This window comes from Phodopus roborovskii, unplaced genomic scaffold (genome assembly GCF_943737965.1).
Source record: "Phodopus roborovskii unplaced genomic scaffold, PHOROB, whole genome shotgun sequence".
Lineage (NCBI taxonomy): Eukaryota > Metazoa > Chordata > Mammalia > Rodentia > Cricetidae > Phodopus > Phodopus roborovskii.
In genome coordinates, this window is record NW_026126516.1 from 9,075,001 (window position 1) to 9,099,939 (window position 24,939).

Consider the following 24,939-nt stretch of genomic DNA (forward strand, 5'->3'; position numbering starts at 1 on the left):
CCTCCTGAGTGCTGGGATTACAGGTGAGGGGTGGTGCCCGCCCAGCTTTTTATTTTGTGTTGGTGTGGGAATCCAGATTCCCAGAGCCACTCTTGATATTATATCCTCCTCCATGCGTCCTCCATGCGTCCTCCATGCCTCCTCCATGCCTCCTCCATGCGTCCTCCATGCCTCCTCCATGCGTCCTCCATGCCTCCTCCATGCCTCCTCCATGCCTCCTCCATGCGTCCTCCATGCCTCCTCCATGCCTCCTCCATGCGTCCTCCATGCCTCCTCCATGCGTCCTCCATGCCTCCTCCATGCCTCCTCCATGCGTCCTCCATGCGTCCTCCATGCCTCCTCCATGCGTCCTCCATGTGTCCTCCATGCGTCCTCCATGCCTCCTCCATGCCTCCTCCATGCCTCCTCCATGCCTCCTCCATGCCTCCTCCATGCCTCCTCCATACGTCCTCCATGCCTCCTCCATGCCTCCTCCATGCCTCCTCCATGCCTCCTCCATGAGTCCTCCATGCCTCTTCCATGCGTCCTCCATGCCTCCTCCATGCCTCCTCCATGCCTCCTCCATGAGTCCTCCATGCCTCCTCCATGCCTCCTCCATGCCTCCTCCATGCCTCCTCCATGCCTCCTCCATGAGTCCTCCATGCGTCCTCCATGCCTCCTCCATGCCTCCTCCATGCCTCCTCCATGCGTCCTCCATGCCTCCTCCATGTCTCCTCCATGCGTCCTCCATGCCTCCTCCATGCGTCCTCCATGCGTCCTCCATGCGTCCTCCATGCCTCCTCCATGCCTCCTCCATGCCTCCTCCATACGTCCTCCATGCGTCCTCCATGCCTCCTCCATGCCTCCTCCATGCCTCCTCCATGCCTCCTCCATGAGTCCTCCATGCGTCCTCCATGCCTCCTCCATGAGTCCTCCATGCCTCCTCCATGCGTCCTCCATGCGTCCTCCATGAGTCCTCCATGTACCCTGCCATCGTTGTTCCATAGTCTCTTCTGGGATTTTCCCTCCAGTCTTTCTTCTCTTTGCCTTTATGAGTTCTGGAAGTTTCTGTTGAGCTGTCCTCAGCCATCTGCAGTGTACTAACTCGCCCATCAGAGGAACCCTTCATTCCTGTTTTGGCGATCTTTTCTGTGATTCTCCCCTCCGCCTATAGCGCCCTTTTTTGCCCACATCACACACTTCGCTAGAGCCCATAGCGCGGAGGCCACGGCTCAGTCAGTCCAGCATCCCTCACACTCACGTGGCTCTTCTCCTTACCTTTTATCATGCGTACCTGCCTGCCAGGTGAGTGTGCTAAGTGAGCTCATCTGAGGTAGGCTTCCCAGGATGTTGAACGCTGTTTGCACTGGGGAGGTATTGCTCTGTAGTCCTAGGGCGGGGCAGGCCTCCAGTGAGCTGTGCCTCTACTGAGCCTCACCTGTTTCTCAGGGCCCATGCCCTACTCGAGATGGGACAGGCCAGAATGGGCTGGGTTGGGCATTTTCTTCCCCTAAGGGAAGCCAGCATGGCAGGAACTGTGTGTTCTCCTGCTGCACAGAGGACCTGAGCCAGCACACCAAGGACTTGAGCCAGCTGGGGTGGACCATGTTCTTTCTGCGCATCAGTCAGGCTGTGAAGAGCCGCAGTGTGTTGGACTCTGCCAGGCAGTGCTCCCGAGGGCAGGCCCCCTCCTCCCCAGGGCAGGCCTCCTTCCCCACAGAATGCTCAGGACCTTTCCCTGTGTGTTCATCCCCAATGCCTGGGACCGGAAGTGGTGTTGGATTTCTGATTCCTTTAGATTTTAGAACATTTGCATGTGCATGCTGATATAACCTGGGGGCGGGACTGAAAACTTAAGATCCCTTTGTGTACTGTACAGTGTTTAGTGTGCTTAGCGGTGCACCCGTGTGGCAGGGGCAGCATCTTAGCCGTGACATCTCATTGACGCTCAAAGGCTCCAGAGCTTGGGGTTGGGGGTCCTGAGCCGTCTAAGCTGGGGTGGGTCCCTTCCCACCTGGCTTCACTGTCACCTGGGAAAGTCCTGGAGGTAACATAGAACAGGTGGTGCTTGCAAAAGCTTGTTGGCAGTGCCCCTCAATGTCCATGCGTCCTTAGTTTAGTATGGCGCCTCCTCTCCATTTCTGACTGTGGCCGTCATGTCATTCCCTTTGTCAGTGAAGTATCTGTTTTCTTCATTGCTTTTCTACTTCCAGCCTCACTGATTTCCGTCCTAATTTCCACTTTCTTTACCTTCTTGCTTAGTTTTCACCTGCCTTTTTCTAGTAATCAAGCAAGTTAGGTCATTTTTTTTTTTTTAATGGAAACAGCTAAATGCTACGAAGGTTCCTTTTCTGCTTGCTACAAATAAAATATGCTGTTTTAATTCAATTTAAAAGTTTTCTAATTTTATTCTGAGGTCCTCTTTGACATATGGGTTTAGAATTCTATTATTCAATTTCCAAACATGAAGAGATTCTCCAGATCTTTCTGTTGTTAACTCCTAACCTAATTCTGCTGCGGTTGGAAAACACAGGTCGTGTGGCCCTCTGTCTGTCAGGGCTGTTCTCCTCACGCAGAGTGGAGCATACCTGCTGACTGACGGGCTGGCATGCTCGGAAGTCATGCTTGCCCTTGCCAGGCAGGTGGCCCCTCAGTGCAGTGGGGTCGGACTGTCGGCCGGCCGGGCCCTCCCTTCTGCATGGGTGCTCCCGTTACCGGGGAAAGCGCATGGGTGCTCCCGTTACCGGGGGAAGCGCATGGGTGCTCCCGTTACCGGGGGAAGCGCATGGGTGCTCCCGTTACTGGGGGAAGGGCATGGGTGCTCCCGTTACCGGGGGAAGGGCATGGGTGCTCCCGTTACTGGGGGAAGCGCATGCGTGTGAGCCTTGAGGTCTCCAGTTGTGGTTGTGGGTCTGTCTTTCCTTTCGGCTCTGTCTCCTTTTGCTTCGTACTCTTGGAAGTTGCCACTACAGCTCCTGCTGTTAGGCCAAAGCTTCTAGAAACTAAGAAAAGGAAGCAAGAGGACGGGACAGAGGAAAGGAGAGGAGGAAGGAGGGGAGGAAGGAGGAAGGGGAAAGAGAGGAAGGAGGGGAGGAAGGAGAGGAGGAAGGAGGGGAGGAAGGAGGGGAGGAAGGAGAGGAGGAAGGGAGGAAGGAGGGGAGGAAGGAGGGGAGGAAGGAGGGGAGGAAGGAGGAAGGGGAAAGAGAGGAGGGAGGGAGGAAGGAGGGGAGGAAGGAGGGGAGGAAGGAGGAAGGGGAAAGAGGAAGGAGGGGAGGAAGGAGAGGAGGGAGGGAGGAAGGAGGGTCTTTGCCCCCCCCCCCCACTTTTCTTCCTCAGCTAGTACCTGTATCTTTACTCTAGAACTCTGGCTGGGGTCCGTAGCACTGGGCTGTTGTTGACTTGTCCCCATCATCTCTGGGTCGGGTCTTAGCTCATTTCTTCCACTTAGCCTCCTTTGGTTAGATGCCAGCTGTTTTGTGGGTCTGTGTGGAAGCCCCTCTTCAGGAGCTTTCCACAGCCCCTCATCCCCACCAAATCACTGTCTGTCCCTTCCACAGCCTGGGCTGTAGCTACCCTGAGACTTGCTGCCATCACTGGACTAGAATCTCTAGGAAGCTTGCTTACATGCTGGCTTGATGACTGCACTTGAGTGACCGATGGGTCTCACCTCCTTGAATCTGGAACTCTGCAGAGTCTGACTTGAGACAGCTTTTGTAGTTCAGATCTGTTGCGAGCCAGCTGATGCTCGTGGGGCTTCACGTGTGGGTGTCCCTGTATCTGTCGGTAGACATGCTGTCTGGCACAGCCTCTCCTCACCCACAGAGAGCCGATGGTCACTTCTCAGTGGGCCCCACTGGAAGACTGAGCATGTGCTGGCCATACTAAGAGGAAGTGGCATGTCTAGGCTGTAGTCATGGAGTGTCTGCACTCCACACACATTCTGAGAGAAAATGAGGCTGGGCCTTGGCACGCTCCTCCATCCAGCACACTGCTTGGCTCTTCATCAGAACATTGAAAGGTTATTTATTTATTTGTTTGTTTGTTTATTAAATAAGGTATCTGCTTTACCTCATCCACCTGGGCTTCTGTGACGTGCATGATTTCTCCCTGGTCAACAGGCTCAAAGAGGCTGCCTCTGGCTGTGGTAGCACCATCCACACAGGTGCTGGCCCAGACCAGAAACCTCTGTGGCAGTGTTAATGAGTGGTTTTTCCGCTGGCCTGGTCACAGAGCTGCGCCAACCCCAAGTAACACATAGAGATGCTGTATTAGATATAACGCTGTTGGTCTGTTACTAGTCTTTCTTATCAGCTAGCTCTGTCTTAAATATTAACCCATTTCTATTAATCTAAGTGTTTCCACGTGTTCTTATCTTACTGAGAGAGGATTTGGCCTCTGTTCTTTTGGTCCTATATCTTGAAACTCCTCCTTACTACTTCCTCTCTCCTCCTTGTCTCTTAGTCCCGCCTATCTTGCTTTCCTATTGGCCAACAGTGCTTTATTCATTAACCAATACGAAAAACATATTTACAGAATAACATCTCCCATTATGGCATCTTTAGGGTTACATCTCCTACCCCACCGAAGTCCTCATGCTCTCCTCCTTCGGGACAGTGTAAAGTCATGCAGGTTGTCCACTGCACACAGATTCCTGGCCAGAAGACGGCCAGTATCCAAGCAGTGTCCATATGCTGGTGAGCTCCGCCGAAGGGTGTCTGCTTTCTTTTCCTTATGTGGACCATTTCTATATATAATTATTAGCGTATATAATACAAAACATTGCTTTCATTATGACGTGTATACATGTATATTATGAACTTTGATCATATTCACCACATTATCCTCTCTTGTCCCCTTTCCAGAAGATGGCATCTGGGTCAGCAGTGGCTGTCTCTTTCCCTGCTGTTCCTTACTTGGTATGAGAGGGACCATGAGCTGTATAGAGGGTGTGGTGAGGTCCCCTGTCACTTAGAGTGACTTAGAATAGAGAGGTGCTAGAGACCCATGCATGACCAGGACCAGGATAGACAGATAGGTGTGGGTGGGCTGGGGAGCTATGACCTATATAGGTCACACGATGACCCAAGTGGAATGAAAAGAAAGATACCCACCAGTGCTTAGCTTAGCCAGCTGGCACCCTCCATCAGTGGCTGGCACCCTCCACTGAAGCTCTTTGGGCACATGCATTTGCATTTTAATGTGATTTTCCCCGGCTTAATATCACATCATTAGCATTTCCCATATTGTTAAAAGACTTTTGGACGCTATAATTTTTAACAATTATCCAGTATGCCATGATGTATTTAACCAGTCCTTTGTTGTGGGTGTTTATAATATTTCTGTGTTTTCTTTATTACAACATGGAGACGAGTGTCTGGCTTCCTAGTTGGGGTGCTTGGTCAGACGCATGCACACTTGTTAAATCTGTGTAGCCCACCCCCTCCCAGAGGGCAGCTGCCTGCCTGCCCCCCAGACTCATTCATCACTTTGCTTTGCTTTGTCTGGGGCACTGTGAGGCTTTTGTAGACCCAGTCCTGTCTGGAGAGGAGCTGGTACAGAGAGAGGGGCTAAGTAGGGTGACCAAAGAGGGATCTGGGCCTAGGGTCTGGGAGGAAGCAGGCAGAGACTAAGGTAAATAGATAGGCCAGGGGAGCCTGCCTTCCTCCCCTTGGGTGTCCTGGTCTGGAGCAGGTCCAGGGTGTGAAGCTCCTGATGTCTCTGCTCTTCTGCTCTTTGCTCATTAGTCCCAAAGAGTCCTTGGAAGTCAGACAGCAGTCGGAAGGCTGTCTTGGTGTCAGATAGGATGGATGGAACGACATAGTAAGCATTGGATGGGGAGACAGAGGGAGCCCTAAGATGACAGGGGACTTGCTCCCTGTGTGGCCAGTATTTGGAAGTGGGCCTTGCAGCCTGCCTGGCCCTTCCATCATCCAGAGAGTCCCAGGCCATTGTTGCTGTCCTTTGTTTGGATCATACGGTCTCCCTGATGTACACCGTGTATGCTCAGGCTGTGGACACAAGAGGGCCTCATTCTCACCTCTCTGTTCCTGTGCGTTTGTGTTGCTCAGGGTCTGCAAGTCCCTAGAGGAGGCCCTGTCCTCCTGGCCTGTTAGTTAGTTAGTTAGTTAGCCCAGCTCATCCGGGCTCTCCTTCCCAGGTGCCCTGGCTTTGGAGGATACAGAAGTAGGGTTATTGTTGTTGGAGGAACATGATGCAGGCAGAGACATCCCTGCAGCCCAGGCGAGGGCACCCTGTCCTCATCTGAGAGAGACCCCTCCCCTCAGAGTCCTAAGGCTTTCCAGGGATGTCAGGGCCTGGTTTGACAGCCTCTGTAGTTTGGTGATGGCTGAAGTAGGTGAGTCTGTGTCCTCCAACATCCTGTATAGCCTGGATGCCTGCATACCTCGCACTGTGTCGCTTACTGGGGCTGGGAATGCCCGATGGGCTGATGTATAATTTCAGCATCCAGCTTGGGTCCTCTAGTGCTGGGAGACTGGGGAGCTGCAGTGTTGGAAGTCACTCCTAACTCATGGCTGCACTATGGGGGAGAGCCTTTGTAAGGTGTACGGTTTTTCCTCCCGCCGCCTGGTCTTGTCCTGCCGCCGTGCCAGCCCCAAATAATACACAGAGACTCTGTATTTGATACAATGCTATTGGCCCAGTTACTTGTTTCTTATCCGCTAGCTCTATCTTAATTATTAACCCATTTCTGCTGATCTATGTATTTCTCTTACCGGGAAGCTGGCTGGCATTTTGCTTTCTCCAGACTCTCCATCTTGGCTCCTCCTTCCTACTTCCTCTTTCCTCCTTGTCTCCTAGTCCCTCCTATCTTCCTTTCCTATTGGCCAACAGTGCTTTATTCATTAACCAGTATGAGAAACATATTTACAGAATGACATCTCCCATCAAGCCTTCACTTTGGAGGGCTGGCAACATGGATGCCTGTGCCATTGGCCCTTTCTGTTTTACCCCCTTGTGTTCTGTATCCATGATTTGAAATTTCACGGTGGTCAGTTCTGCTTTTTCCTGGGAGGATGCTATGGTCTCAGTCACTTCCAGGAAGCACTAACTGAGCAGCTGCTACTGTGGAATGTAGCATGGCAAGGTCAGGCATGAGTGTCAGGCTGCAGACTTGTCATGACTGTAGCAAGGCCTCTAGGTAGCTGTGTGGTCCTGGGCAGGATAAATCCCCTTTCTGAATCAGAGTCCTCATCCATGCAGCGAGGGTGCTAACCTTGACTTCCCAGAATGCCCACAGGGATTGTGGGTAATACGTATGGCACATAGCAGTTATTGTTTGCTCAAATGGTCACAGCAGACCCAGCCCTCTGTGAGCTCGTGGTAGTCGAGCTGTCTTCTGTTTGCTAACAGCGGGTAGATCTGTTCTTGTAACTGGGTGCACCCTGACCACAATGCCAAGTGTCTGTGCTGTGGGCGCAAGATGGTCACCCAAGGCAATGGCACAGCCAGCGCAGGGAATCACAGGCTCCAGCAAATGTTCTCCTGCACCTTTGATACATTTTTAAAAGGCAAAAGTAAATTAATTATTGCCAAGTAAGTGTGGGCACTCAGACTACCTGGAAAAGTCGATGTGGAATCTTCTGTGTCAGCCATGGAGGTTGCAGCCCAAGATGGCCCAGGAACTGTCACTTCACATGGAAATCTGGCCACTGACACCCTCATGCTGGGAATGGAGCCCCTGAGGCTACAGCGGTGGCCATGGTCAGAGTGGGGCCAGGCTTCCCTTTGTATCTGCTCCTCACTCCTACCAAGTCCAAGGCCTCAGGACTCCCAGGGCGACTCCTTGGGCTGCCCCGTGAGGCTCACGCCAGGAAGACAGCGTGTTCTGGCCTTTGTTCTCTCTCTCACAGTGACTGGACAGTGCTGGGAGGCCAGGGTCACCGTGTTCCCTGGGGTTGGGGCCTGGAAGTCCTTGTCACCTGATTTCCTCAGCTCCTCGCCCTCCTGTCCCTTACCATTGGGAAGAAGTTGAGCCCCATGGTGTGGACCAAGGGAGTCAGGTCCCAAGGCTCATCTGGAGGGCTCAGCTGAGACCTTCACACTGCCCACAGTCAGCTCCTTCCTCAGAACTGTGAGGACCCCTGCAGGCTGCACCATGCTTCGGCCACGGCCCCGTCAGTCTAGGCTCCTCCTCGTAGGAGTCTACAAACAGGCAAGGGCCAAGTGGCTATGAAACGGAGGAGGACGGAGGTTCATCTCCGCCAGGCCCTGATGTCACTATCGAGGAGGGAACTGGTTCCATTGTGTGACCTGTAGGGGCCACACAGTGGAGATGACAGATCTCAAAGGGATGAGCTAGTGATTTCATATAGGCACGTTTAGGGGTTTTAAACTGTGCGTAGCAGTTTCCCAGGTAACAAGTCACATTAGGGTGTTTTAGGCCCAACAGTAGTGTCAAGATATCATAGGTAAGGGAATTCGTGGTAAAGGGTTGTGTGATTAGAGACCACATTGCTTCCGTGTGTGCGCATGCATGCGTGTGTTGTGTGTGCATGCTCATGCATGGGTGTGTCCATCTCATCCAGAGGAAGGTTAGGAAAGAACATCAGGCCCGTGTTTTGGGCTAGTCAGGGCAGGGCTTCTACCCCAGCCATTTGTGGCTTGTGACCCACAGCCAAACCCTCCAAAGGGAGCCTTTGGATAGGGGACCCCTTCACATATCCTAGACTGCTCTCAGCTTGTCCCCGGGGAGCCAGGCAGCTCATCAGTCACACCTAGGTGTGAAGGGGAAGGTGCCCTCCCAGCATATGGTTATTAAAGTGTGCCATCTTTAAGCCTCATTAGGGAGTGTTAAATGCTAATGAATTTAGAGAGGGGTGTCTTGGGGCCTCTGTTTCCTTGGAAACATTAGAGAGCAGGTGCTTTATAATGAGCTGTACCTATTTTAAAAGTGAGCGGCGAGGGCTCTTTGATAGGGCCAGCTCTTAGATGCTGATGGGCAGGTGTGCTCTGAGCGGCAAGGCCAGTGGAGATGTGCTGTGCTCTCTGGAATAGCATCTCTCTGGTGGTTTCTATAGAAACGGCCGGCACCTAGGTAGGAGAACAGCCAAGATCCAGGTTCGCTTACGCAACACTGGGCACACCCAACCTCTGAAGACTGGATCCTGTGGGACGGGGTGGGGACAGATGCGCACTGCTACAGCTGTAACATGCGATATTAATTCTCCACCTACTGCCCAATTTCAGCTGTCCCCACCCTGCCTATTATTCAGGCCCAGCTGATGAGAGGTAGATGAACATTTGTGGAGCTAATTCCTCCCCGCAGAGCACTTTAAAGAAACTTTTCATTACTGAAAAATTTAAATATCCATCGAAGTAGAGAGCTACCTAATGACCCTGCACAGCCATCGGCTCTCTCAGCAGCTGGGAACTGGTGTCCAGCCTCGTTCTACTCTAACCCCACCCATTCCCCAGCAGCCTCCACCCCCTCCCACTGCGTTATTATGAAGCAAGTCTCACAGATCCATTTCATTTGTAATTACTTTTTTTTTTATAAGATAAGGACTTCAAAAATTATTATAATACCATTATCCCTTCTAAGACTTTAGCAGTAATTCCTTAATACCATCAAATATCCAGTCTCTGTTCAGATTTCCCTATAGCCTCATAATTTGCCTTAAATAGTTGCCCTGTTTAAATCAGGGCCCAAACATTTGGTTGGTAAGTCTCCCCAGTCTTGTTTAATCTGCAGGTTTTCCTTGTAACATATTTATTGGGTAATAAACTGATTGCTTGTCCTGTATTTTCTGGATTTTTGTCCCTGTGACATCACTCACATACGCCTGTGGTCTCTGCATGTCTCCTTCGACCTGCAGCTTCCAACCCGGCACATTGCACGCAGGTCACTTGGGGGAGCTGTGTTCTGCACCGTCTGAGCTCTTGCCCTCCATCCACCTATGATGCAGGACCTCTTCAGCCAGGACTTCTCTTTCCAGGCTTTAGTTACCCATACTCAGCCATAGCCCATGTTATGCAGGGGAAGTCTCTGGAATCAACAGTCCACAAGTTTGAAGTTGTTGAACATTCATACAGTCCCACAATACCCGCCCACAGCACCCAAACTGTGTGTGCCAGCTGCCTGTCAGTCACCCTGCTGAGGCCAGGGTCTTTAGTGTCCACATAACCATTGTTTACTTAACCCCGTCTCAGCTGGGGCTTTTTCTGTTTGCTTGCTTGTTTTGTTTGTTTGTTTGTTTTCCATGATGAAACACCATGATTAAAGCAAGCTGGGGAGGAAAGGGCCTGGCTTACACTTCAGCATCGCTGTTCATCACTGAAACAAGTCAGGACAGGAACTCACACAGGAAAGGGTCCTGGAGGCAGGAGCTGATGCAGAGAGACCTTGGGGGAGCTGCTCACTGGCTTGCTTGCCCTGGCTCGCTCAGCCTGCTTTCTTATGGAGCCCAGGACCACCAGTCCAGGGGTGGCCCCACCCACAGTGGGTCTGGCCCTCCCTGGTCCATCACTAATTGAGAAAATGCCTTTCAGCTGGATCTCATGGAGGCGTTTCCTCAGCTGAGGTCTTTCCTCTGATGACTCTAGCTGGTGTCAAGTGGACACACAAAACCCGACAGTACAGACCCCACAGCCCAAGAATAGTGGCATCAGTTGCCCCGTGTGTGGAAGAGAAGATGGGAGGTACCTCCTTCAGGCAGGAGGGAAAGCGGTCTGAGAGGAGAAGAGCCTTGTGATCATGTGGGAGCCTTGACGAGAGGCGCATGTCCCATTCAGTGTCCTGTTGCTGTGAGGAGACACTGTGACCACAGCAGCCCTTATAAAGGAAAGCATGTAAATGGGGCTGGCTTATAGTTCTGAGGTTTAGTTCATTACCTTCGTGGTAGGGAGCATGGTGGCATGCAGGCAGACATGGTGCTGGAGAGGGAGTTGAGATTTCTGCGTCTCCGTCCACAGAGAGCAGGGAAAGGGGAGAGAGCTTCTGAGCCCAGCTTGAGTATTTAAACCCCCAAGCCTACCACCCCAGTGACATACTTCCTCCCCCCAAGGCCACACCTCCTAATTCCTGTCAAGGAGTGCCACTCCCTAGTGACCAAGCATTCAAACATGAGCCTATGGGGCCCTTCCTATTCAAACCACCCATGACCCGGTACATGAAGACATCCCAACACATACCATGATCTGCTTAGCTTTTCCTACGGTATATCATTATCACTGCCCCATTTAATTTTCAGTTATTGATATTAATCTTCTTTTGTATCTAAATTATAGGTTAAATTCCATGATATACACAGACTGGTTTGAATACCGTTTGTATCACAAGGGCTAATGTTCTGGGATGGTCCTCAGTGTGGTGAGATTGGAGAGTGGTACTGGGGGGGGGGGGAGGGGGGGACTTGAGGCCCTGGAGCGGAGAGGCTTGTGTTGAGGTCATTGTTCAAGGCACAGGTCATGATGTCAATTCTTATGAGAGGAAGGTGGCTTACCATTTCTCTTGATGTTAGTTTGTGTTTCGAGACAGTCCTGACTGTCCTGGAACTCGCTGTGTAGACCGGACTGGCCTTGAACTCAGAAGAGAGCCACTAGCTGGGATTAAAGGTTCGTGCCACCTAAACGTCTTAAATTCTATGTCAGCTGACTTCTGTTGCATTATGTTCTCCTGTGTTCTGTTAATGGGCTGTGTCATTAAAAACAGCACCCTTGGGTTTCTGGCACAAGTCTACCCCAGATGGGATACACCCTCCTTCTTCTGTGTGCTTGGGTTCAAGTTGGCAAGGAATTGTTAAAAGTTCTGCATCTGTGAGGATCGCATTAATCTCTATCTTATTTTTTGTCTAGTTTTAGTGTGAGGTTAACACTGGACTTAGAGGAGTGATCTGAGGCTCCCTCATATTTTCTAACTGTTCGTGTAGAATCGCCTCTCCTTCTTTCTTAATCCTTGACAGAGTCCACCGCGAGGCTGTCTGGAGTACAGTGTTCTAGTAGGAAGGTGATAATAACAGTAATAATAATAATAATAAAAATAAATGCAGTATCAAAATAAATATAATAACATCATACATAAAATATAATAACATCACACATAACAATATATAATAATATAATGTCACATAATGACATATAATAGTGTAATGTCACATATCACTCTATAATAATTTACACATATAACAATATACAATTACATAATACCACATATAACAACATAAAATAGTATAATATACATAATGATACATAATAATATAATCACACATAATAATAGCAACATAATATGTAGTAATGTGATACACAATATATGTAACAATGTAATGTAATACATAGTAGTGTGGAATTAGCGTAATAAAGGGCTCTGCGGGCATTCTGCTTCTCCCTTGATTACTTTCGGGCCCTTTCCCTGTTAAGGAAGTCTGGATGTCACCTAAGATCATCGACTCTCTTGTCTTACACGTGTCCTCGTCCCTTCAGTGTGGAAGCAGTGCCCAGCTCCTCCTGAAAGTGTCGCTGCTGTTGCACGGCCTTCCTTCGGCACCTCTCCTACACAGGTTTGAGGATAGCAGGGCCTCTCAGTCATGGCTCTTCCCATGTCCTTAGCTCCCTCTTCACACGGTAGTGGTGGCTTGGTTGACATGTCATAAACAACACATGCTGGAAGTATGAAGGATGTTTCATGCACTTTGACATATATAGACATACTTTATTTATTTATTTTGGTGTTTTGAGTCAGGGTTTCTCTGTGAAACAGTTCTGGCTGTCCTGGAACTTGCTTTGTAGGACAGGCTGACCTCAGAAGGGTACCCTTCTGAGGGATCTTGGATGTGTCTAGCACTCCCTTCGCCCTTTTACAGTTGTTTTACCTGCTCTGAGTTTATCTCACACACATTTTCATTTTCAGTCACTCTGCCGAATTCCAACAAAACGAGACGACGTCGCCGGGCTTTGGTATTGTGTCTGCAGGTGGCAGAGAACTGAGCCCCTGATGAGTGAGGGAGGGTTCTGATCCGGGAGCAGCCTTGGATACCTGTCAGGAATGTCTGCGCTTCTTCCTGGATCCTGGTCAGGCTTATCCCCGCGTATTGACGCTTTTGATGCTATAGTTGTAACTCATAGCTACGAACTATTTTTGTAACCAGTTTTTAAAATTTCAGCTTATGATTGTTTATTGTTAGAGAAACAATCAGCATCTGAATAGTCACCCTGGAGCCTGCAGTTCTGTTATACTCCTTTCCTGGTGCATTCTAGGGAGATGGGTCAGCTTAGACGCCATTCACATGTATTAATTACCCACTTTGACCCGCGTATCCATTTCCTTGCTTTGGGCCCTGCCTCAGGCATGGATAGCAGCATTGTCAGTGGATAGCCGGGTCTGGCTTCTGATCCCAAAGGAGCATTCTTCTCCCATTTACCTGTGTGTTGACTGTGGCCGTCTTGTCAGGGGGCAGTTCAGTTTTAGGATTTTCCCTTTTTGTTCTGGTTTTCTGAGATTTTTCGGTTGGGAGTTGTTGGATGCCTTTTCTGCTTCGATGCAAGTGATTGTGTGATGTTTTATTGTTGTTTTTATTCTGTCAATGTGAGGGTTCCTGCATCCATCGTGAGGGTGTGGATGGATCTCAGGGTTCCTGCATCCATCGTGAGGGTGTGGATGGATCTCAGAGTTCCTGCATCCATTGTGAGGATGTGGATGGATCTCAGGGTTCCTGCGTCCATCATGAGGGTGTGGATGGATCTCAGGGTTCCTGCATCCATCGTGAGGGTGTGGATGGATCTCAGGGTTCCTGCATCCATCGTGAGGGTGTGGATGGATCTCAGGGTTCCTGCATCCATCGTGAGGGTGTGGATGGATCTCAGGGTTCCTGCATCCATTGTGAGGATGTGGATGGATCTCAGGGTTCCTGCATCCATCATGAGGGTGTGGATGGATCTCAGGGTTCCTGCATTCATTGTGAGGATGTGGATGGATCTCAGGATTTCTGCACCCATCATGAGGGTTTGGTGTCAGGGTAAGCAAAGGAGTGAGCTTTTCATCAGTTTTCCAAAGGAGTTGTTAAAATTGATATATTATTTTTTCTTTAAGTATTTGCTGGAATTAACCAGTGAAGCTATTTTGCATGAAATTTTTCTCAGAAAGGTTTGGAATTTTAAGTAAAATGTATCTAATAAACCTGTGCTTAACCAGGTTCTGTGTTGTCTTTGAGTTACTTACTCTTGGTGTGGTTTCTCTTTCAAGATGGCTACCCATTTCATCAGAGTTACCAATTTGGATACTTTGTTTGTCTTGATGGCGTTTTATATTTGAATAATCCCTAGTGGGGCCTTCCTGTCCCCCACATCCCCACCCACTCAGTCCAGTTAGAGATTTATAAATGTTGTCTTTTCAAAGCAGCATACTTTGATTTCACTTGTTTTTCTGTATTTGTTTTGCCTTTTGAAGAAACAGGAGTTGCTTTCCTACCCTGTTTACCCCTTTCTTCCGCCTACTGTGGAATTTCATTTTCCCTTGTTTCTAGTTCCCTTCAGTGGGAGCTGAGGTCATTGCTTGAGACTTTTATTTTTTACCGGATCAGCGCTGTCAGTTCCCCCGTAGGAATCACATCTCTGCCGAACAATGTTGATGCACTGTGTTTTTATTTTCATTCAGTTTGAAACACTTTCTCATTTCCTTTTTGATTTATTCTTGACCTGTGGATTATTTAAAAGTTTGTATTTACATTCCGAACACATGAGAGTTTTCCAAATGCCTTTGTTATTCATTTCTAACTTAATTCCACTGTGGGTACAGGATGTGCGCTGTCTATTCCAGTTCTTTTAAATGGAGGCTTGTCTGATGTTATAGCACAGTCTGTGTCATTCTGACTGGGTACTGTATGTTCTACTGTGACTGGGTATGGTGGATGTCACATATCAACTCTATTAGCTTGGTTGGCAGTATTGTGCAGGTCTTCCAAATCTTTTTTGTTTGTTTGTTTCTCTGACTCTTCTATAGGAACAGCTGTGTTGGTTTGAATGTTTATATTTTTCCAATGTTCATGTGCTAGAACATGAACCCTCAAGTGAACGTAATGCTCATTTTTCATGTTGCTGGTACCTGAGAAGACGCTATTTAAGGAAGGGAGGCTTTTGTCTATCTTGGAGTTCAAGTGGGGTAATCCGTCCCAGCCGGGTGGGGGCGCACGGTGGCCCCTCTGGTGCATCTGTGGCCAGAAAGCAGGGAGTAAACCGGAAGTAGCATCGACTCTGGAAGCTCAAGGCCTGTCCCCCAGTGAGTCACTTCCTCCAGGAAGGTTCCACCTCGTGAAGGTCTGCAACCTTCCCCACCAGCCCCACCAGCTGAGGACCAGAATGCACTCGCAACCTGTGGGGGACATCTCACACTCAGACAACAGTGATGAACTTAGGGATGGGTCCAGGGCTAGTGGAGTGGCTCGGTGGGAAAACGCTTGCCTGCCGCACGAGTCTGGTGGCCCGAGTTTGGTCCCTGGGACCTATGTGAAGGTGGGAGGGGAAAACAAGTTCTACAAAGTCATCTTCTGACCTCCACATCCGGGTGGTGGCTCATTTGCCACACATACACTATAAATCATATTGATAAATTTAAAAGCAATTAAAACGTTTAAATGAAATAGGTGCTCTGGGCGGTGATGTGCTAGAAGGGTGGCCTGGGCGGTGACATGTTAGGAGAAGGGTGCTTTGGGGAGTCCTTCACAATTAGGTCATGAGCTCTGTTCTTTCAAGAACAACTAACATCCTTATAAAATGGCTGAAGGGGAATATCCAGACCCTCCTACCCTGTGAAGATGATTCTTGTCCTCTGTTCCCTCTGCCGGGTGAGATGCAGCAGGAAGGCACAGAAACTCACAAGACATTGGCTCTACTGGCACCTTGATCTTGACCCTCCCAAACCGCAGATCTGCGATGAATAACGTTCTCATCCCAGTTAACCCACCGAACCCCAGCAGACTGGCTGATGCTGATGGCTAAGATTCTGATGTGATCCCATCTCAATCTCCCGTTCCAAGTTCACTGCTTCTCTTTGAAGTTCTGTACCAGTTGCCTGAGGGCCAGGGTTCTTATTTTCTGCTGTGAACAAAAGCTCCCAAAAAATAAGCGCAACTGAGCCTTCTGCAAGGCCCATTAGCACATCAGCACTTCAGTGATGGTGGGTGGGGGAGTGGGAATGTTGCAGGTCCACAGCCTCATTACAGTTTATTTTGGGTGATCTTTAGTCTCCTACATGGCCATTCCTTGCCCACTTCTGTGTCAGGCCTAATGTGCTGTGACTAACAGATAGAAACCGTTTGGAATGTATTAACCTAACAAAACCCTGGTTTCTATCCACCGAAGTCTGAGAGTCATCAGACAACATCCAGTTCCTATATCTGGGATTCTCTGCTTTGCTGTTCTGTTTCTACAAAAATTCATGAAACTGCTTTCAACAGGAACATGGGATTCAGGGTCCCCTAAATCTGTGTGACGTTTTTAAGTTTGTTACATGTATCTTTCTGTGTGTGTGTGTGTGTGTGTGTGTGTGTGTGTGTATGTGTGTGTGTGTGTGTGTGTACATGTGTGTGGCACTGCGGAGGTCAAGAGTAGCTTTTGAAAGTTAGTTTTCTCTTCCCGCCATATAGGTCCCAGCATTTCCCACCATATAGGTTCAATTAACGAAGCTCGGTAGCAGGCACCATTACCTAGTGAAGTGTGCCACCAGCCCTGAGTTGACAGTTCTTAATGCCTAGCCTACTCAGTCATGTGACCTCTTCTCTGTAAGACTTTTACCTCACTTACAGAGTTTCAGCTTGATCACTCCACGATACATATTTATTGTTTTTTTAAGTTTGATTTTAATTTAATTTGTTGTATGTTTTATGAAACGTGTTGTATGTTTTACTAATATGCCATGTTCTCTCAGGGTCGTCTAGTGGAACCAGGAGAGTTTTCCTTGCAGCTCCCTTCAAATGGTTGGCTTCTGTTAGTTTTGTGTCTCTGCAATCAAAGCCTGCAATGAGAAACAATTCAAGGGAGAGAGGGTTGCTTTTGGCTCCACTTCCGAATTTTATAGTCTGGCATGGCAGGGCAGGGAGGCTGGAAGCCAGGGTCAGACTTGAACCTCAAAGGCCCGCCCCGATGACCCACTCCTAAAGGTCCCTAAATATCAGCACAGGCAGGGAGCTAGGCACTTAAAACATGAGCCTGTGGGGACCTCGAGGTTCCAGCCCTAGCAGGAAGCTATTGTGTATTGTGAGGTTTTCACCATCGGGTCAGTGGGCATGGGCGTAGTTCTGCCCAGCTGTAGGAACCCTTTAGGGTGCTTGGCCTATACCTATCTGGCAGTTTATGTTATGGGCCTGTGTCGTTTCCTCACGTGAAGAATAACCTGATCATTTGTCCTACCTGTCACGAAGATCCCCAGGTCTAACTGGGCTCATCCCTGCCTGGCACAATGGCCATCCTTACTGTGCACACTAAATCAGCCCTTGGGTGTGTATTTGCTACATGTGCTGACGCCTGCATCTCTGCAAATGTCCACGTTATTCACCGTGGCTTTTCCACATATTAACGCAGACACTCTGGCTTTCATTTGATTAGATGTAATATGGTGTGGTTTTCACCCATTCACTTACAGTCTATCTCTTCCGTTTTATTTAAAGTGGCTTTCTGGTGCTGATCCCATCCAGTCTATTTTTTTTAATTATTTATTTATTTTTTGACACAGCATCTGGCCCCAGACCCCTAGATGCAAGGAACCCTCCTTCCTCAGCCTCCTATGCAGCCTGGCCTGCAGGCGGGCGGTACTGTGTCTGTCTTGCTTTGCTGCGTCTTCAGAAAAAAAAAAAGTTAAATCCAATTTGATAGTTTTTAGTTAGTAGTTTAAATAATTTACATGCAAAGTGATTATTGATGGGGTTAATTGGGCCCTACCATTTCCTGTTTCCCATTTCTCTTGGTTTTGCTCTGTTTCTCGCCCCCTGTCTTCCTGTCTTCTTTGGATTATGTGAACATTTTCCTCTTGAGTCATGTGCTACATTGGGCGAGAGTCCCCATGGCTTGTGCATAGTGCCTTCCTCTTTCCCCGTAGCCTTCAGGAAGTCCATTGGCAAGATAGCTAAGATGCAGTTGGTTTTACTTTTGGAACAGTAATGTAATCAGAATAGTGGGTTTTAACTCAGTCTGTGTGCTTCAGCTCCCGTACTGAGCTTTCTGTGGCTGCTCATTGGACTTCCCAGCCCACCGGTTGCTGTTTGCTTTCCTTCGGGTAGTTGCCCTTTGGGTTTACTCCAGAGCTGCTGTTCCTGTGTGTAGATGGTGGGCTCGCAGCAGGGACCCTTGTGGGCTTGATTTGCTTCGTTGTTTCGTTCCTTTAAAATCCAGTGAATTTTTTTTTTTTTTTTTCATGGCACATGCTGAGACATTGCCACCCACCACGCTCTGTGTGGCTGTCCTCTGTAGTGCCCTTCTGACGTCACCTTGGTCCCCTCCACCAAATACATGCAGCAGTTACAGCAGTTCTTAAAGCCCTGGCTTGTCACCTGTACTGCTCGGGGAGCCTTGCTGGGTGCAGGGACCATAGTCTGCTCTCTGCCTCTCTGTGGACAGAGTGAGGCAATATTGTTTGGTTGGTTGGTCTTTTGAAACAGGGTGTCTCTGTGTAGCCCTGGCTGTCCTGGAACTAGCTCTGCATATCAGGCTGGTCTTGAACTCAGAGATCCTCCTCCTGCCTCCATGCCCCACAGTATTTTTGTTGTTAAGACAAAATATATCATCAGTATTGACTTCCAGTGCAAATGTAAGGTTACAGGCTTTTCATTGTACCTCACATTTATTGTAAACTTTTTTATGGGAAATTTTACTTGTATTCACTTGGACACTTTCTTTTTTGGTAGTGGCAGTGGATGCTGGGAGATGCTCCAGCCTTCATGTAGGTTTCTTTTCTTCTTTTTTTGGTCCACAATGTACATCCACTTAGGACCTACCATCAGATTGCTGATTTCCCATTAATAATGTGTATTCAACTAAGGAGCTGCCATTAAATTATCGTGCTTTAGACTCTCTTAAAAGCAATCCTGTTTGTGTGGTTAACCTACCAAATCAATACTTGGTTAATTTGATTCGCTTAATTATGCCTTCACATTTTAAAAATTGCTTTTTAAGTTAATTTTGTAGTATAATTTAATTTAATAAAATATGTCCATGAATCTAGAGAAAAGGTTGGCAACCAGAGCATACAGGCCCCATCTGGCCTATGACCTGTTTTTATATGGCCCCTGGGCTAAAAGTGGGTTTTATGCCTGTAATCAACTCTAATATGCACACGCACACATGTACACACACACACACTGCAACAGTGACTATACATGGTTCATAAAACCTAAACTATTTATCATCTGGCCCTTTGCACAAAAATAAACAAACAAACCAATAATCCTTATTCGTAGGTAAAACATGCAAAAAAAGATCTTTTTTTAAAAGGCTTTTTATTTTTTTAAATTTGTGTGTGTGTGTGTGTGTGTGTATGCATGTATGTATGTACGTATGTGTGTATGTATACCATGTGTGTACAGGTGCCCAGGGAGGCCAGGGGAAGGTGTTAGATTCCCTGGAGCTGGAGTTACAGGAGGCTGTGAGCCGCTGGAGTGCTGGAAACTGCACCCAGGTCTTCAGGAAGAGCAGTAAGTGCTCCACTGAGCTATTTCTCCAGCCCCCAGAGAAATATCACATTCTACTGGTAACCCCATCTCCCCCATTCTGCCCCTCCCCTTCCTCTACAGGTAAAGCATATGCACTTGCTTTGATTTGAAGCATAACTCTCTATAGTTTGTTTATTAATCAGGACCGTAAGTATCTATGAAAGCTGGTCTCAAACTTGCTATGTAGCTAACAGTGACTTTGAACTTCAGATCTTCTCGTCTGATCCCCCCCCCCCCCCCAAGCACTGAAATTACAAATGTGCTCCACCACTCCTGGCTGTTCCTAATGATTTAAACACTAGCACACATATCTGTCTGCCTGCCACTGTTTGCAACAGGGCTCTGAACACGGGGCCCCGGAGACGGCTTCAGCAAGACAGGCTCCCGGTGTTGTGACGGGCACAGTGGCTCCCATGTCATGTCTACTTTGTGCTTCTTGTGGTGTATGCTGGGCTATTTCTGGTTCTTCACTGTCGTTGACATAGAGCTGACATCTTGGCACTTTGCCGGTGCGGCCCTATGACCAGTTCTTAGATGGGTTGGAGGTGGGTGTGGGGGTGGGCAGAGGGCTGGGCTGTGGGTGGCTGAACACCAGTCTCTCTGTAGTGTTGCTCAGGTCCTCCTCGATGAGTCTGTGTGTTTCTGCCAGCAGCGTATAGCTATCCAGCACCCTGACACCATCCAACAGAGGTACTGTCAAACTCTGGGAGTTTGCTCATTTAATAGGCAAGGGATGACATTTAAGTTTGCTTAAATTGCTCTTGTTATGAGCAAGGTCGAAGCCATTTCCCTGTTGATGAGCCACGTCCTCTCGCCGTCTTCCGTGGAACGCAGGCTTTCTCGTCTTGTCGCAGAAACTTCTGGTGCTGCAGATGGTGACCTTCGCATCTGATACAAGTTACAAATGCCTCTCCCGCTTGGCTCTCCTCTACTCGTCTATTATTTATCTGCTCTTTTCCCGCCTGTGTGCCAGTCGTGATAGTCACTCTTTCACTTGGTCAGTGTAACTGGCTACCCTCTCGCTGCCCCCAGCTCCAGAGGGGTAGCTGCGAAGTTCTCCAAGGCCCAGCCCATAGAGGAATCCAACCACGTCTTCCCATAATTATATGCCTTTCTCTCCTTTCTCAGTGTAAAATTTTAGTTGCTTCTTTAATGTCTACAGACACTTTGATGGTCATGTGACTGTCTCCTTACTCATGTTACCTTACATCTTAGAGACCAGCCCTGCACACATGCTCTGAGCTGGCATGTATAGGCTGGCTGTCACATGCTTACACTTGAGGAAAACCATATGCTTGTTATCAGGGAAATGGGAGAGCCTGGGAGCGTAGGGAGTGTAGACCTGGGCCAGGGCCAGAACCCCGCCGTAGCAACTCTGGAAATCAGAGAGAGCCAGGGGCCCAAAAAAGGCCGAGCTGTGCCTTCGTCAGCAGTAAGGGCACAGTGGCGTCCAGGCTGGTTGGCCACAGGCGGTCTCTTACCCAGATACTGCATGAGCTGTCCTACACTTTCCCCAAGGCCAGGCTTGTCCGGTGGGCCTGTGGTTGCCAGTGGAGGCTCTCCTCCTTGGCTCCAGTCCTGGGTGAGGGTATGCCAGCTGCCAGGGCTGCCATGAAACTCAGCAGCCAGTTGCACAAATGGTGTGTCTACTCTACAGTGGGAAGGAAAGTCTGTCACGTTGGGTGACGAGCACTCGAAAGGCCAGCCTCCTGCCCACAGCTGTGCTTCATTGGCAGGGTTCGTCCATTACACGGCACGTTCCCATCCATTTGCTTTTATGATGCCCTAGTGAACCGGGCTATTTCTAGCTATTGTGATGTAGGCCTTTTGTTTTGGTAAAGTTTGCTGGGGAGGTGCCTGGGTGCAGGAAGTTGGGTCATGGGTATGTCTGAGAGAAGGCAGCAAGCACAGGGAAAGCCCCGGCCCCCAGGTGCCTCCGTCATTTTCTGCCGAAGCCCTTGCATAACTCGAGGAGGCTGAAGAGTACTGAAGAGGCCGCAAATATCCCAAAGCACACATGGCGCCCGCTAACTGCTGTTCGCTAGGAACCGGAGGGCTCTGCCTTGTATTTGCCAGGGAGAAGCTCACAGGCCACTCCCAGAGATGAGACTTACTTCTTACCGTGCATCTAATCTCCTTCCTGGCAGTTGTCTCTTGCCTGCCGGGCAACCTGGCCTGTGGTGGATGGAGAGACAGAAGGAGGTGTGTCTTAACAAGGCCACAGAGATGCCACGTGACACCAGAAGGGTTTTAAGGGTGGTAGATTGAACTGCTTAGAGCAGTGGGTTTCCAACCTGTGGATTCCAACCCCTTTGGGGGGATCGACTGGCCCTCTTACAGGGGTCACCTAAGACTATATTTACATTACAGTTCACAACAGTAGCAACATTACAGTTATGAAATAGAAAAAATTAATTTATGGTTGGAGGTCACCACAACACGAGGAACTGTATTAAAGGGTCCCGGCGTTAGGAAGGCTGAGAACCACTCACTGGCTTGGGATGACCAAAGACAGTGAAGAGACTCCTAGAGTCAAGGTGAGCCCTGTTTGCTCTAGGCCCCTCTGCCCACCAGCAACTGCGCTTGAACAGGAAGCTCCTAGTGCCTGAGGAGCTGCTGCAAGCATTGCCTTCATGCGTCTGCAGGGCTGTTCCCTCCGATTCAGGGCTGGGGGCGGGCGCCCTGGTGTACCTTAGCAGAAGGCTGCTTGTGAAGAGGCCAAGCCATTTGTTGCCCCTGTTTGTCCCTAGGAACTTACAGAGGCAGGAACTGACCAGCAGGTAACCCAGTTGTGGACCCCAGCAAAGCAGCTGGGATGGGAGAGGCTTGGCTTCAGCTGGCCATGTGACTACTGCTCATTTGGTAGCAGATCACCCAAGAACCCTGTGTCTGCTATAACCACATGGTGGCGCCCAGGGAGCTGATAACCCCGTGGCCAGTCCCAGGGGGCATCGGGGTTCCCACTGTGCTTCTGTCCAGACAGCAGTGGGTAGTCTGTCTTCTCAGTATTGCAGTTGGCATCAGGCCATGAGAAAGCTCATCCCACATGTTTGCATTGGGTCCTTGTCTTGGGCCTCAGAGCATGAAGAACGCCTTTAAAAGTAAAATACATTCTGCCTGGCCTTGGTGGCACAAGACTTTAATCCTAGCACTTGGGAAGCAGAGGCAGGCGGATCACTGGGTTTGAGGCCAGCCTGCTCTACAGAGTGAGTTCCAGGAAACAAACAGCAACAGCAAAAGTAAAATACGTTGAGCTTTGATATTCTGATGTTATTTTTTCTCTCTAAAAATGCTTGCTCCCTGTGTTAGCCTTACTCATCCAGGGGCAGTACGTAGTCCAGGCTTTGTCTCTCAGAAGTGTAACCCCGTTATCCCTGGATGCCACTCTGCGCCTTAGGTACCTAGAGCAGGGGGGAGCCCCATTCCTAATGTGCTTCCATTGTGTACAGCTGCTGTCCAGGGGCCCTGCCATCCCAGGGACCAAGTGCATCTCCTTGGACACACCCATGTGCTAGCAGCGTTAGCTTGTCTCTGGGAGGCCCAAGAGCAATAGATGTTGGCCTGGTGAGATTGGAAAGTCCTATGGAACCGCATGCGTGCATGGCCTAGTATGTTCTTATTGACTCTGTGCCCATGCCTGGCTCTTGATAACTCTCCGTGGCTCTCCCAGGGTGGGCGCCTACCGCACGCCCCCAGGCCCACCATGGTGACTAGTGTCCATTCTTGCAGGTAGTGAAGGGTTACAAGGCAACCATCCAGCAGACCCTGGACATCCTCTTCCTCCAAGAAGGGTCTGAGTTCCTGAGCAGCACCGATGCATCCACTCGGGACTCTGCTGACCGAACCATCATTGCCTGGGATTTCCGGACTGCTGCAAAAATCTCCAACCAAATTTTCCACGTGAGAAGCCTTGTGTAACATTGTTCATGGTGCCAGCCTGAGGGATATTCTTGTAGCCCTAGGTTGGGGCCCTGGGCCCCTCTCTCTCTGGGGGAAGAGGAGCTCAGCTATTTGAAATCTGTAGGATAGGGTCGGCATAGGTCAGGCCCAGGTCTGATGCACAGTGACAGCCTCTGTAGACTGCCCTTTCTGGTTCTGTCCCCCATGGCGATGACAATACTCACTTTAAATAATACTCATTTCATAGAGTACTAAGAACTACAGGAAGAAAATACTTATAAAGATCTAACACAGTGTCAGAGAGACCACCATCACTACCAACATCACCATCGCCACCACCACCTGTCACCAACATCACCATCGCTGTGACCACCATCCTTATCACTTCTGTCACCACCACCGCCATCATCACCATCACTGTAGTCATTGCCTCCACAATCATCGCCGCCGCCCTCACCATCACCCACTACCACCACCACCATCTCCACCACACTGCCATCACCAACACCATCCCAACACTGTGGTCACCACCATCACCATCGCCCCACCATCTCCCCTCCCACCTGCCCCACCATCCCCCACCATCCCCCACCATCCCCCGCATCCCCCACCATCCCCACCATCCCCCACATCCCCCACCATCCCCTACCATCCCCCACCATCCCCCCACCATCCCCCGCATCCCCCACCATCCCCCACCATCCCCCACATCCCCCGCATCCCCCACCATCCCCACCATCCCCCACCATCCCCCACCATCCCCCACCATCCCCCACCATCCCCCGCATCCCCCCACCATCCCCCACCATCCCCCGCATCCCCCACCATCCCCCGCATCCCCCACCATCCCCCGCATCCCCCACCATCCCACCATCCCCCACCATCCCCCACCATCCCCCGCATCCCCCCACCATCCCCCACCATCCCCACCATCCCCCCACCATCCCCCACCATCCCCTACCATCCCCCACCATCCCCACCATCCCCCACCATCCCCCACCATCCCCACCATCCCCCACCATCCCCCACCATCCCCCACCATCCCCACCATCCCCCACCATCCCCCACCATCCCCACCATCCCCCACCATCCCCCACCATCCCCCGCATCCCCCACCATCCCCTACCATCCCCCACCATCCCCACCATCCCCCACCATCCCCCACCATCCCCCGCATCCCCCCACCATCCCCCACCATCCCCACCATCCCCCCACCATCCCCCACCATCCCCACCATCCCCCCCACCCTCCCTCCCACCATCTCCTCCCCACCACCACCACAACTAACCACTACCACCATCATCTCCATCACCATCTGTGATCACCATCACCATCATTTGGTGATGGTAAACTGTCACTGATCTCTTGGGTGTCCTGCCCCTGGTCTTAGTAGTGACCCTGAGTACAT

General features: G+C 49.9%; 1 protein-coding gene across 2 annotated transcripts in view; it reads left to right on the plus strand.

Moving 5' to 3' along the window:
- Nucleotides 1–24,939, plus strand: part of Wdr25 (WD repeat domain 25) — a 135,172-nt gene that overhangs the window by 108,255 nt on the left and 1,978 nt on the right. For both annotated transcript variants that reach the window (XM_051196601.1, XM_051196602.1), the window contains one exon: nt 23,361–23,531. In XM_051196601.1, the coding sequence (XP_051052558.1) occupies nt 23,361–23,531 (171 nt within the window). The remainder of the gene's footprint in view (nt 1–23,360; nt 23,532–24,939) is intronic.